The sequence below is a fragment of the Macaca thibetana genome, chromosome 3 (genome assembly GCF_024542745.1).
Source record: "Macaca thibetana thibetana isolate TM-01 chromosome 3, ASM2454274v1, whole genome shotgun sequence".
Lineage (NCBI taxonomy): Eukaryota > Metazoa > Chordata > Mammalia > Primates > Cercopithecidae > Macaca > Macaca thibetana.
In genome coordinates this window covers 47,208,321-47,223,623 of record NC_065580.1, presented here as the reverse complement: position 1 = coordinate 47,223,623, position 15,303 = coordinate 47,208,321, and the positions used below count along the sequence as shown (strand labels likewise).

The 15,303-nt window shown below is 37.2% G+C and overlaps 1 protein-coding gene across 6 annotated transcripts in view; it reads right to left on the bottom strand.

Moving 5' to 3' along the window:
- DOCK4 (dedicator of cytokinesis 4) overlaps nt 1–15,303 on the bottom strand; it is a 475,353-nt gene that overhangs the window by 198,783 nt on the left and 261,267 nt on the right. For all 6 annotated transcript variants that reach the window (XM_050782626.1, XM_050782628.1, XM_050782623.1 and 3 more), the window contains exon 12: nt 13,967–14,055. In XM_050782626.1, coding sequence (XP_050638583.1) covers nt 13,967–14,055 — 89 coding nt within the window. The remainder of the gene's footprint in view (nt 1–13,966; nt 14,056–15,303) is intronic.

The window sequence follows — 15,303 nt, the reverse complement described above, 5'->3', positions numbered from 1 at the left end:
ATAATAGTGTTCCTACTCCCAAGGAACTGATAATCTAACAATGAAAATAAGAAACATATACAGAGAGAGAGAGAAAGAGAGAGAATATAAAACAGAATGGATTATGGGTATGATAGGAATATTAAAATAAGAAAAAATTATCATGGAAAGAATTGGAAAGTTTAGGGAATTTTTTATTGGAATTTATGACAGCCTGTAAAATTAGATTGAATCTGAATTTCATAAAATTTTAATTTCATAAAATTTCATACAATTTAATTTCATAAAATTTAACCTAATTTTGTTTATATAAATAGTATTTTAAGTCACTTTTTATAGCCCTTAATATAAGTGCCCAAAACGAAATTGCTATGGGAGAAATGTCCCCCTTCTTGGAAGAAACATAATCATTAAAGTGAACTTTCACATCAGCCTAGATGTTCAAGCCCAATGATAAATACTTAACATTTAATTTTAAACAAAAGGCATAGTCATTAATCTGGAGTCTGCCACAAAACAACATATGATTCATGGTTAAGTTCAGCTTACGGAGTAGTAGAAGACGAAAGAAAGGCTTGGTATCTTTTAAGCCAAATGTGGCTGATTGCTTGGAAGCTCTAATTTCATGAGAATCGAAACTCATTTATTCTACAAGTTGGCTCCTTTTAAATTCATGAAATTCTGCAATTTTACATTAAAAATGGGAAGCATAGCATGATTTTTAAGTAGCAGCTGAAATTTTAGAATACATGAGCCATTTTGCCACTAATAAATCAAATAACATGTAGCTATGAATGTATAGCAATGCAAAAATGGAAAACCGTGATAAATATATTTGATAAATACATGTTGTTATTAAGTGTGCAGTTTAAGAATTATATCATATGGTTGCAAGTGCCTGTCTCAATCTTAATCTCTGTGTGCTTTGGTTTCCACATCTGTAAAGTAAAGATAATGATACCAATTCCATAAAATAGGTAATGTTTAGCACAAACGAAGCGCTCAAAAATGTCAGCTGCTACTGCTACAACTGCCACTATCATTATGTCTACCATTGTTTCTGTTCTCATTCCTCCCTACCATGAGTATCAACAAATTAGATTTCATCAAAAAATGGTCAAAGTCCCCTTAGTGTCATATACAAATAAAATATTCCTTTTAATAGTTGTGCCCACTTACCACCAGATAAATTCAAATATTGTAATTAAGTTCTATAAAGGTTTCAAAGGCAAATATGCCTGTGCATTGAGAACAATCCTCTAACATGGGAGACCTGACAAAGACATAACCGAGAAATACAAATAGATGATACATACAATTAGACGTATGTGAAGGTGGTGAAATTCCTAATGACATGGGGATTACGGTGTTGTCCTCAGATACTAATAAGTCAATGCTCTGAACAAGTGACAAATTCTGTAATACTCTTCAGAAGATACTTAGTATGTAATTTAGTCAGGAGGAGAGGTTACACTGCTATCTTATTTTGTTTTTCAAATACGATTTTTATTTGCTTTTTTTTCCCCTTCTTTTTCATTTCTACCCTCTAAATGGATTGAGTTTTCTTATTCCCTTATTCATGTCTCTATAGTTCTGGAAATTATACATACTATTTCTATTCTTTAAACATTTAACATAAGTAATTGACTTAAAGACTAAATTTAATCAATAGCTCGAGTCTCTTCTGGAACAAATCTAGGAACTTCGATCTTTTAAACTCTGATGATGATATGTTTTTAAATTGTTGCTGTTTGCAGTCAATGATTAACTAGATTTATCCTGACATTTACTGTTCTCTTTGTACACACTTGCTTCTTACATTTCTTTCCTTCTGGGTTCAGTTCTTTTTTTTTTTTTTTTTTTGAGATGGAGTCTCATTCTGTCTCCCAGGCTGGAGCGCAGTGGCGCGATCTTGGCTCACTGCAATCTCTGCCTCCCAGGTTCAAGCAATTCTCCTGCCTCAGCTTCCCAAGTAGCTGGGACTACAGGCATGCGCCACCACACCCGGCTAATTTTTATATTTTCAGTAGAGACGAGGTTTCACCATGTTAGCCAGGATGGTCTCGATCTCCTGACCTCGTGATCCACCCGCCTCAGCCTCCCAAAGTGCTGGGATTACAGGCGTGATCCACTGCGCCCGGCCTGAGTTCAGTTCTTTACTCCTGATGATGAACTCTGACTAGTTGTTTCAGTGGATGTGAATGTAAAATCTCCAAGTCTTTATCTGAAATTTTATTTTACTCCCCCTTTTAAATATGGCAGGCCTTTTGTTCTGTGGGGCTCTGCATCTATGGATTCAACCATCTGGGTGTCAAAAATATTTGGAAAAATCAAATCAATAAAAAATAACAATATAACAACAGTAACCACAAAAAACAATACAGTATAACAATCATTTAGATACCATTTACATTGTATTAGGTATTATACATAAGCTAGAGATAATTTAAAGTATATGAGAGGATGTGCATAGGATATATGTAAATAGTATATGCCATTTTATGTAAGGGACTTCAGCATTTGCAAATTTTGGTATCCTCAGAGATCCTGGAACCAGTTTCCCATGGATGCCAAGCAATGACTGTAACAGTTCAGCAAGTAAAGAATTCAAAGTTGGCCACTTGCTCCCAGCAGTTTTAACATATTATCCCATAATATTCTGACCTCTGTAACTGCTGCTAAGACTATTATTTCTTTTTAGGTAATCAGTATTTTCTCTCTGGTTTCTGATTTTGTCTTTGGTGTTCTGCAGTTTCACCATAATTTATCTAGATATGACTTTAATTTTATTTATCCTGCTTATAACTTTTGATTCTTTTATCTAGTATTTTATCCTCTGCAGAAGTTACTTAATTTATCTAGCTATAACTTTAATTTTATTTATCCTACTTATAACATTTTCTTCCTTCATCTGCACATTTTATCGTCTGCAAAAGCTCTACAAATTCTCAACCTTTTCAAATATTGCAGCTTATCCACGTACTTTATTTGTTCCTTCTGGAATTCCTCCTAGATGTATGCTGGTCTTTTCATTCAATCCTTTACTGCTCTTAAATGTTTATTCAGGTTATTCCATTGCATTTACCCCTTGGGTAGCATTCAGGCTAATATTTTAAGTTATAACTTTACTAATTCATTTTTCAACTATGCTTGTTTGCTATTTAAGTAGTCCACTGAGTTCTTATTTTAATAACATTTTTAAAAAGAATTTTACAAGTTCTATTTAATTCTCTTTAACCACTAGAATTTACACACAAAGAAGACAAAGATTTTTCATTGTCAAAAACCGTATACCAGTGCCTTGAGTAATGCTGGAATATACATACTCAATATTCTTTTGATGTACGGGTTTAAAAATCTCATTTCATTTTTTTCATGATGTTTTCTTTTTCATTAGGAATCTCTTTTGCTACTTCTTTTCCTGATAGTTTATTACCTAAAATTTCAAAAGATCATGATTCTCATTTGTTGCATTTGCTTACTCTGCCTCATTGATTGCTAATTGTTATCATTTTATCACAATTCATCTTTAGTGGGTGTTGTTTTTTTCACAGGGATTCCATGCATCACAGGTGTGGAAGCGACGATATGGAGTAGGTTACACATTTACTTTTTTTAGGCTATGGAACTGGGACCAGAAGAAATGCGAAATGCTAGTAGCCTACCCTCTCCTGGTGAGATACCATATACCTTGCCTGGAAGGTGAAGGGAGAGGGAATCCCATCTTCTTGGCTACATGTGTATGGAGTGGAATTTTCATCACGCTGAGCTGGTGCAGGCAGGAAGGAGAAAATGAGATGTGACATAAGTTTCACCAACTCTCTTGATTCTTATCAGGAGTTGGTAGTTACTCTTTATTTGTTGTCTACACTTAGGAAGATTTCTAGACAACAGTACTGTTTTAAAATACGATTTTTGACCAGGCACATTGGCTCATACCTATAATCCTTTGGGAGGCCAAGGTGGGAGGATTGCTTAAGGCCAGTTCAAGACCAACCTGGCCAATATAGTGAGTCCCCATTTCATTTTTAAAAACAAATAAATAAGAAAAATAATTTAATTTAAAATCTAAAAGAAAATATGATTTTCATCAATAATGGTTGTTCTATTGGAACAGGATGGTGCAGCTCTTCACACTGCCATTCTGTAGTGAACTCTCAAAACACTGTTTCGTGACAGTACTTGCATACTTTGTATGTGTTTGGGAGGTGGGGGCTAAGAGCAAAACACAATTGGTGGAATTTCTAAACTTGTACTACAAAATTACTAACAGCATGAGGTATTAGCAAAACTTCCTAAAGATGATATTGCTAGATTCTTTCAAAAATCACTTTCAGTAAAACCTGTTCATTTTTGAAATACCTAGGGCCTCAATATTATCAAAGCACAAATTTTTACAACTATTCTTTCCTACGTGCTTAATTTACAAAATTAATCATCTAAGCTTTGCTTTATGCATTAGAATGTCATGTGTTATATCTATAAGATAAGATAATTGAATTTTTAAGTAAATACATTAGAAGCTATATATCCTATTTGGAGTTCAACTCAAAGCCAGTGAAAACTTTTCAGAGGCACATCCTAGCTACACCAAGCAGTAAAATTCTGACTGATTAAGATGAGGCATTTACACTGGGAGGTCAGAGACAGGCTCTGAGAGTCTCCAAAGCAGAGGAAAGAAAGAAAGTCAAATTTCTAGAAAGTGTGAGGTATCAAGTGAGACAATACTACTGGATAATGAGTTATTGTCCAGAGACAATACTACTGGATATTCTGGAACAAAAGCCAGAATATTAGGAAGAGACTGGTGTGTACAAATGAGCCAGGTTAGATGGAGAAATCAAGATGCAGATGGGAAAATGGGAGCTGTGAACACTACCAGAGGTCTGCTTAACAATGTGTTAATTACATGATGAAAGGGGCCTAGCTTCTACTTAAAGCCTCTACCCAGTAGGACCAAAGTACCCAAATTACAGCTGTCCTTTAACACTGTCATCTTGCAGCACTAGATACTTATGCTATTAATGTTGCTACTGCTTAAATTTGGGATGTATCGCCTCTTTTAGATACACTTTCAAAGCCAATTTAAAATGAAAAGAAAGAAAAAAGAGGGCCGGGCACAGTGGCTCATGCCTGTAATCCCAGGACTTTGGGAGGCCGAGGTGGGCAAATCTTGAGGTCAGGAGATTGAGACTATCCTGGCCAATATGGTAAAACCCCATCTCTACTAAAATACAAAAAACAATAATAATAATAAATTAGCCGGGCATGGTGGCATGCGCCTGTAGTCCCAGCTATTCAGGAGGCTGAGGCAGAGGAATCACTTGAACCCGGGAGGCAGAGGTTGCAGTGAGCCGGGATTGCGCCACTGCACTCCAGCCTGGTGACAGAGCGAGACTCCGTCAAAAAAAAAAAAAGAGAGAGAGAAAGAAGGAAAGAAGGAAGGAAGAAGGAAGGAAGGAAAGAAATCACTTTTTATTTCGTAATAGTCATACCTTGGTTTCTGACTTTTAGCCAGTATTGTTCAATTTGTGAATACGCTTATTGTTGACTGCTTCTTTAAACTAAGTTAAGTCTTAAAGAATATAATTTTGACATCACTCAAGATAACTCAAAGGGTCTGACCATAGGCTCACCGTCTGAAGATCATCTTCCTGAGATCTTTAAAGTGGGTAACACTATCCCTTGGGATGACTACCTTCTAACATGTAAAAAGTATGATAAACATGAACAAATAATCTTCTGATTATAACTGCTGGTTCGCAGATCTGCTAGTTCTAAATTTCAACGTTTTGGAAAAGGCTTTTATGTTTTCTCTAAATAAGTGATTAGCTCATGGCTAAGAGTTATAGAGAACATAAGATCGAAGCAATACATAATGTCACAGAATGTCAAATGAAAGGGCATTAAAGACATGTGAAATTACTTACTTTAATTGAGTCTTAACCACAAAATAACTTTGCTGACCAGCAATGAAAGCTGGAGAGGGGCTTGTCCACATTTGGCAGGAGTGATGAGACCATTCAAAGGGATTTCAACATTTCCTTTTTAACTAAGGAGAATTTGTCACTTTAAAGTTTCCATTCTTTTTTTTTTTTTTTTTTTTTTTTTGAGACGGAGTCTCGCTCTGTCGCCCAGGCTGGAGTGCAGTGGCGCGATCTCGGCTCACTGCAAGCTCCGCCTCCCGGGTTTACGCCATTCTCTTGCTTATTCTGATTTAGTGTATCAACATTCCAAAAGTATATACTGAGGATTATGTCTAGCTTTTTAAACAGGCTTTGTTTGTTTTTACTGTAACTATTATTACCTATTTGTATTTTATTTCCACAATACCAATACAAAGGAATCCATGGGCTGAAAACCATTTCAAAAATGTATATAGAGCATAGTGATGGGGTTCAGGACACATTACCCTAAAACATGGTACCTTGGCATACTATTTTGAGAGACACCATGTGCAGGAAGGTCTCTGGGACCTTCCCTGCCATTCTCCCCCGAGCAGGTCATAAGAGGTGCCCTCCCTATCTTGGATGAAAAGTACATCCTTATCTTTGAAAACAAAGTGTTGCAGAGAAGAATCTGAATAAACAGGCTTTCCTAAGTTTCTCCCAGTTTATTGCCATTAGATAGTATCTTTTTGTCTCCCTCATATTTCTCTACAACTCCCTGTTCTTCATCAGACCTACTATTAAAAAAACTAAGATTAAACTGTTTCTTCAGGTGTTCATTTCCTAATGAAGGCTCTCATGTCACATAGAACTTAAATAAATGTGTATACTTTTCTTTTGTTATTCTGTCTTTTGTTGTGCGGGCTTAATCCATGAACCTAGGATACACGAGGAAATATTTTTCCTCCTCTACAATAGTACCTATGATTGTAGTTTAATATCTGATTATTTTAATTTATTGAAATACTTCCATATTTTTCCTATGCAGCAAATCTTGCAAACAGTATTGTTAGCGATTTTACCTAAATTAGCCATACATAGCTCATTTAGAAAATGAAATTAAGCTCTAATCACTACTTCCAAAAACATCATTTGGATTTTTTTTTTTTTAATATTGCATGAACTTTAAAAAATATCTTACAGTGTAATGTAGTAACATATTTTAAACTATATTTTTTCTTTGCTGTCATTAGCATGATTTAGATCGACGGAAACAAGAGATATGACAACTGCATGCAAAATAGCCTGGATTTCCTTTCTTTCTCTTTTTTTTTTAATTTTTAGATGGAGTCTTGCTCTGTCAGCTAGGCTGGAGCACAATGGCATGATCGTGGCTCACTGTAACCTCTGTTTCCCAGGTTCAAGGGATTCTCCTGCCTCAGTCTCCCAAGTAGCTGGGATTACAGGCACATGCCACCACACCCAGCTAATTTTTGTATTTTTAGTAGAGATGGGTTTTCACCAGGTTGGTCAGGCTGGTCTTGAACTCCTGACCTCAAGTGATCCACGGACCTTGGCCTCCCAAAGTACTGGGATTACAGGTGGGAGTCACCAAACCTGGCTAGGATTTTCTTTTGTTATAAAAGACATGGAGAAAATTGTCAAAATCTGAATAAGGTTTGCAGATTAGATAATAGTATTATATCAATGTTAACATTCTGATTTAGATAATTGTACTGTGGTTCTGTTGCTATGTTCTGAAGTAAGCATGGGTAGAGAGGCATCATGTCTTCAATTTGTTCTCAGGCAGTTCAGGAAAAGAAATGTATATATATATGATATGTATAGATGTGTATATGTGTACATATGTACATGTCTGTATACATGCATATATACGTGTATATGTACATATATACACACACAAACATATACAATCAAGGCTCTGATATAATCCTTAAGAATTATATCAAATTCATTAATGTTGAGTTATATGACTATATGCACACACATATATATATAAACGGAGGGAGATTATGCAAATGAAATGTAGTAAAATTTTAACCTTTGGGAAATTATGAATTCTTTGTACTATTTTTCTATAAATAAAATTAGTTGAAAAAAAAACTTTAAAGAGAGATCATGGTAAAATAATTAGTAAATTCCAAAAGTCAGCAAAAAGGTCACATATTAAATGTCTAACCAATAGGTGGTGCCAATAAGTACTACTTTTGCTTTAATGATACTAGAAAGCAAATTCAATGTTCAAAAATCAGGTGCACTGATCAAATTCTTACGAATTATACCAACTTGGTAACACTGAATAAAATGACTACATTGGTAAGTGTGGACCCCAAAATGCAACCTAACACTCTCAAAAAGCCTCCTTTCACCTCAGCCAAATAAAGAACACCATATATTTCCTGAATAGAGTTAAACTGCTCTCGCTATATATTGTGGTCTCCTTATCTAGGTAATTCCTTTTAACTTTCTGTGGGGGTTAAAAAGTATAGCTGGCAGGAATACAACCATGTACACTCATCTAAGATAAAATAAAGACTCTAGAAACTTACCTGAATAGCAAATAGGATTTCTTCTAATTGTAAGCTATATGTGCAAACTATAGAAAATATTTCAAAAATACATAGATAATATGAAAAGACTTTGAAGTTTCTCTTAGGACATACTGAACCATTGTCAATGATTTTTACACACTGTTTCAATACGTAGAACTTAATTTGCCTCAGTAAATCATATTGGCTCAGTCCAATTTCACATTCCTATAATTCAACTGCTGTCTATCAGAGGTGACATTTATAATAACCATTTGCTCAACAAACCTAAACCAGGCTCACATTAATGAATATTTTTAGAATTTCAAATTCTCACAACATTGCCTTTGGATTTAAAATTCATAAAATAGCACAACTTTGGAGATTTCAAACTACTCAACCTAACTAAATCTAACCATGGAGATACAGTAATTCAATTTTTTAAAAAAATCTTAAAAAGTTAAACGGATCACTTGCAATTTTCTCCCAGTTTCTAAACTCAACTAAGATAGTGGTTAATGTACCTTTGCAACGTAAGTCTTAGGTTAGAGGGGAAAAAAACCCAGTTAACTAGATGAATCCCTTTATTAACCAGACAAGATTACAACTCCAATAGCTAGGAGGACATCAATGAAGCATAAAGGGCCTGGAAATTAGCTGGCAGAATTTGTTTCCAAAACCAATTTCAAAGCTGTGTTTTTTTCTCTTTTTTTTTAGTGCCAATGACTGAGGAATAGCAGGAGAAAGTGGGGAAAAACAGCACTTTTTAGAGTGAACTCAATTCTTTTGAAAACATTTGAGTGCACGGCTTCCATTTAATCAACAATTCTGTGGCCCAGAAAGAAAACAGCCGAAGTCAACATTATCTAACTGCTGTGACAGCTTAAACATTAGGCACCCTAATTTCCCTCTTCAATTTCTTGTGCTCTTGCTTCTCCCACTATCTTGAAGTAAGCCATTAATGTGCCTCCCGTTCAATAATGAAGCTGAACAGCTCTGGAATCCCTATCTGCTGGCCACAGAACTTCCATTCCTCAACCAAGGGTATAGATCAAGGGGATACAGAACAATGATCTACCTAGACTGAAGAGTGGAAGCTTTGGTGGGAAGGAGTATAAGTTTTGCTTTTCTTTAAAATAGTTTTTAGGCTTCTTCCTGAGCTTCCACTCTCTGGAGCAGAATTTTAGAGTGAAGAGGCTTAGGGCTGGGTTTGCCTCAGCTTGAGAGAGGCTAGAAAGGATCAGAGAGAGAGACCAGAGAAATGGCAGATAGATGCAGGCTGTGTGGGCCTGGCTGGGCCTCAAGGTTAAGAGAGAAGGGCAGAGAAGGGCTGAGGTCACAAGGACAGGAGAGCAGACAGGGCTTTGTAGCAGAAGCCAGGTATAAAGAGCATACATTTGGTTGCCTAGGAATCTGAGCATCACGGTAGGCTGCAAAATGGGAATGGATCTTGCCAAAGGAAGGGGAACCCTTTTTACAAGGCTTTATGGTACAATGGTTTCTTTCATTCTTTGCAAAGGCTACAACACATAGCTTTTCATTTCAGTACAAAGGCTGTAAATAGAAAAGGTATGACTCATGGGAAAGGGTGGTTTGGATATCACTTTCTGGTAGGGTTTCACTCAGGATTCCAGTAAGAATAAGGAGCTAGTAAAGTTGACAAAGCACATGGAACATGTGGACACATCTAAGCATCGGAGGAACTGGCCAAGGAAACAGAATGTGCTTCCCTTCCTTCCTGAAGTTAATCAGAAGGCCAACAATTAAGTTAAAAGAAACCAGGAAGAGATATTAGCAATCAAATCAGCAGAGAGGAGATGAAGGAAACAGTGTAGAAGGGGTTGGTTCAATGATCCAACATATCAATAATCCAATTGTGTTATTCTAAAAGTCTTCATTAAGGAGATTAAATCAGGATCCATTTTGAAACAACGAAAACAGACAACTTAAGAGGTAAGGATAGAATATTCCAGATAGTGGCTTTAAAGTGGGTAAACAATAATAGCTAACACTAAACACGTTACCATGTATGAAGTCCTATGGTAAGTGCTTTGCATACATTTTTTTCTTTTAATCTTCCCGATATCCCTTAGAGGATTCAAACCTAGGATATCCTGCTTGCAGAGAAATAGCTCAATACTACACTATACTCTCTAAGAGATGACTCCTGTCTATAAGCAGAAGGAAATTTGTGGTTTGGTTTAACTGGAATCCTGACCTCTAACACAGGTCTTAAGGATACAGGATCACTTATGTTAGGGTCTATCTAGAGATATAAATCAAAGCCTATCATTGAGAACTTCACCAAGATTCAAGAGGCAATAGGGTATCACCTCAGGGTTTGGACAATGATATATTCAAACAACCTAATAACAGATGAATGTTGTTCCGCATGAGGCATATGTGAAGTGGGAAAGGGCTGGGAGATGAAAAGGAGTTGGGAAAGGCATGTAGCCAACAGTTCAACATATTGTGGTGGGTCAAGACCACATCTATGATGGTAGGAAGCTCAGGGACTACAAGTCAGAAGGTCAGGATTAGTTTGGGATTTGTTTATTCATATAGAGGGCAAATGCAAGCAAATTAACAGGACTCATAGGGAGAAAGAACAAGATACACAACGGTTACCAACTCTTCTATTCACAGTTAATAGGCAGAAAGAAAGGAGCAGGGCATAATGGATTTGTTTGTGATCCATATAAATTAAAAAAATGCTAGCCTTTAAACAGAGTCTGGAGTAGCACTGACTCAGAAGTATAATGTGAATCATGAATGAAATTTAACTTTCCCTAGTAACTATGTCAAAAAAGAAAAAAAGAAAAAAATTAATAGCATATTTTATTTATCTCAATATATCCAAAATGTTATCATTTCAACATGCAATCAATTTGAAAATTATTGACGGGATATTTTACATTCTTCTTATTGGGCCAAGTCTTCAAAATCTGGTGTGTTCTTTACAATTACAGCATATCTCAATTCTAGTGGTATACTAGGTTCGTATCTAACTGTCAATAGCAACATATGGCTGCTGCCTCCTGAATTAGACAGCACAGGTCTAGGGTAAATTTAATGACAAAATGATGGTTACTGGTATCAAGAAACACCAGAAGGTTTAGAGTAGAACTGCATTTGGCTGAAAGTCTACCAATGAATTCCACAAGATATGTTCTCTAAAAAACAGCAGCTCTACCATCTTACTGAGGGGGTATTGAAATTAAACCATTTTATCCATAGACAATCAGGAGAAGTATATATATGTGTGTGTGTGTATATATATATATATACACACACACACACACACATATATATATTTATTTTAGATGGTGTCTCTCTGTGTCGCCAGGCTGGAGTGCAGTGGTGCGATCTTGGCTCACTGCAACCTCCGACTCCCTGGTTCAAGCGATTCTCCTGCCTCAGTCTCCGGAGTAGCTGGGATTACAGGCACGCGCCACCACACCCAGCTAATTTTCTGTATTTTTAGTAGAGACAGGGGTTTCACCATGCTGGCCAGGATCATCTCAATCTCCTGACCTTACAATCCACCCGCCTTGGCCTCCCAAAGTGCTGTGATTATAGACATGAGCCACTGCACCCGGCCGAGAATTATAATTGTTTTGTGGGAAAAGAGAAGACAAGCATATGTAGTAGTTCCATGTTGTACTTCATTTCTCCTGTCTCCTGTGAGTCTTTTAGAGACTCTGCCCTCAATATTAAGTACTCCGAGTGTCTTGTTTGTTTAGTGGTAGATGCAGGACTTTGTCCAAAGCAAAGGGCCATCTGCATCAAATAAAACTCAAGTTATCTCTCCAACTCTTGGGAGAAGGAGGAGAAAACTGACCTCACCACTTATTACAGTCTGAAGCATTGCCACATGTATGAGTTGGAGGTACTTATGGCTCTCACTGAACTGAACGACAAAGCTCTGTCTACAGTGATTTTCTCTTTGCGGGTCAGTTTGGTCTAGCAAGATGTGCAAGGGTCTGAAAAAAAAAAGTGGTTTGAATTTAAATTCCAGTTTTCCTAATTGCCAGGTGATTTGGACTGCAACAAAAATATCTACATTCAAGGTGCTTTTAAAAATCAGTCTTAAAAAACAACGCATTCAGTTCAAGAAACAGCTTACTTAATTTGAAGTTTTTTTATGTCAATCAAAGCACATGACTGCATACTTTGTTTTGCTTCAATGTGGGTCTGAACGGTGGATAAGAACAAACAATATTCACCAAGTTTTTGTCACTGACCAAACCTAAAGATGTCATTATATATGCTATGCAATCTATATATGCTATATAATATAGTATATACTATATGTTACTAGTACAGTACTGTGTACCTCATATGATTTATAGTGGTATATAATATTTCAGTTCCTCTCTGAACAAGCACACACACATTTTTCTTCACATGCCACTGCAGTCAGCATCACTTTCCTTTTTAGCCAACTTCAATGTGTGAACCTGTATGTTTGTCAATAATGTCGAAGCTCAAAGCCAGCCATAGGCACCGAAGCACGTTTTTTTTTTTTTTGGTGGTGTTGTTTGTTTTTTGCTTTTTTTTTGAAACGGTGTCTTGCTCTGTCATTCGGGCTGGAATTCAGTGGCGCAACCTTGGCTCACTGCAAGCTCCGCCTTCAGGGTTCATGCCATTCGCCTGCCTCAGCCTCCCGAGTAGCTGGGACTACAAGTGCCTACCACCATGCCCGGCTAATTTTTTGTATTTTTTTTTTTAGCAGAGACGAGGTTTCACTGTGTTAGCCAGGATGGTCTTGATCTCCTGACCTCATGATCTGCCCGCCTTGGTCTCCCAAAGTGCTGGGATTATAGGCGTGAACCACCGCGCCCAGTCATAAAGCATGTTTTTATTGGACCTCACTAAAAATTGCTATTTATCAAACTTATTTCCACAGAATAGTCACAAATCCAAGCATCGTATTTGTCATGCAATTTTTAGCTTTCTTTTTTTTTTTTTTTTTTGAGACAGAGTCTTACTCTGTCACACAGGCTGGAGTGCAGTGGCGTGATATCGGCTCACTGCAACATCCGCCTCCCGGTTCAAGCAATTCTCCTTCCTCTACCTCCCAAGTAGCTGGAATTACAGGCATCTGCCACCATGCCAGGCTAATATTTTGTATTTTTAGTAGAGACGGGGTTTCACTATGTTGGCAAGGCTGGTCTTGAACTCCTGACCTCAGGTGATCTACTCATCTCGGCCTCCCAAAGTGCTGGGATTACAGGCATGAGCCACCATGCCAGGCCGATTTTCAGCTTTCAATAACGACTTAGAGGTATGAAGGTGTGGTACCAAAGAGCAAATTTAGATCATCTTTTTCTTTTCAACAAGAATGGAATACATTTTTTATAGGGAGTTATAAGTACAAGCCTATCATAGCATAGGAAGATGTACCAGAATGTTCATTGAGCATTTTTAAAGTTAGGGAGTGAACAGAGAGAAAAACAAAGGGCTGATAATTTCCTTCCCACACAGACAAATTAAAAAAAGGGCTTGGAATGAAAAGTGTGGGGAAAGTCAGCCAGCCCATACACTCACCTGCATTGGAGCCAGTCAAGTTATAACGTGCATTCAGCTTTTTGATGATGTTCTCATGGATTTGGTACCACTCACTCTCTGTGTTACACCTATGAAAACATTAACACTCTGTTAAGCTTTAATGATGCATGCAATCAAGCAGTGACCCTCATAGTACACCTGCCCTTTTCATTATAACCACTATAATGTACTTCCTTGGAGTCCCCATCAACCTGCTGCAACTGATTGTCAGTTTTAGCATGGTTGTCCCAGGATGAGAAAGAATGCCCGTATCTGGTAATGCCTGAGCACCTACCTCCTGACAGAAGCAGCTGGGATTAACAACTCACAGATTACAAGTGGCCCCAAAACAGACAGAAATCTCAGAGAACAATGCATACAGGGGAAGGCAGCCCCAACTGAGTTCAACTCCCCAGATTCAAATTCTCACTATTAACCAAGCTATGTTCTTTAGGTGAGTTTATTTACTCTTGTCTTAATTTCCCCTTCTATGAAACACGGATAATATACTAGAACTTTAAATAAACATGGGCTTAGGGTAATTCCTGGCATATAATAAATGCTCAGTAAATTAGTTCTCAGTAGCAAGTCTCTGCTTACTGTAATATTACCAGGTTTGCCCAGCATCAAAATGCAGCAAATTAAGCAAAATGAAATTGACATTAACACAGCTTGTATTGGCAAAAGACTGGCAGGATTTACCAAAGAATAATAAAATTACTCTTTCAGATCTTCCACAAGGGGCATCTCTCCGTCTTTTCACAGCAATCGGTAACTCTTTCTCTTAGCTTTTATCACTCATTAGGTCATGTTATCTTTGTTTACATGGTGTACTTCACCTGGGAGACTGTTAAGGTTCTTGAGGACTGGATCTAGGACTGGCTGATATCAGAGTTTCCTTTAGTACTTTGAATGCTGCGGATGCTTAAAAACTGTCAGTGGTATGAATGGATGGATGGCTGGCTGGCTGGCTGGCTGGATGGATGGATGTCCCTCTGCCTGGTAACTCATAATGATTTATAAGCATGTGGTTCTGCTATCCATCCTTACTGCCACTACTTTCCCAGATTGGCTAGGGAAAACTTCCTTCATCTGAACATATGTGAAAATTCACTACTTTATTAGCCATGAATGCGTCCTCCCAAGAGGCCTGAACATCAAGATTCTGTACACTATCAATCAAAATCTCCCACAGTACAGGTTCTGTTTCCTAGTGATCAAGTCTGAGGCAGATAATTCACAATTATTTGCTTTCATATTTATCTATTTTATCGCCACAGGATTTTGCAGGATGAACATGATGGAGGTGATTTTTGAGCCAGTTAACAGTGGGATAC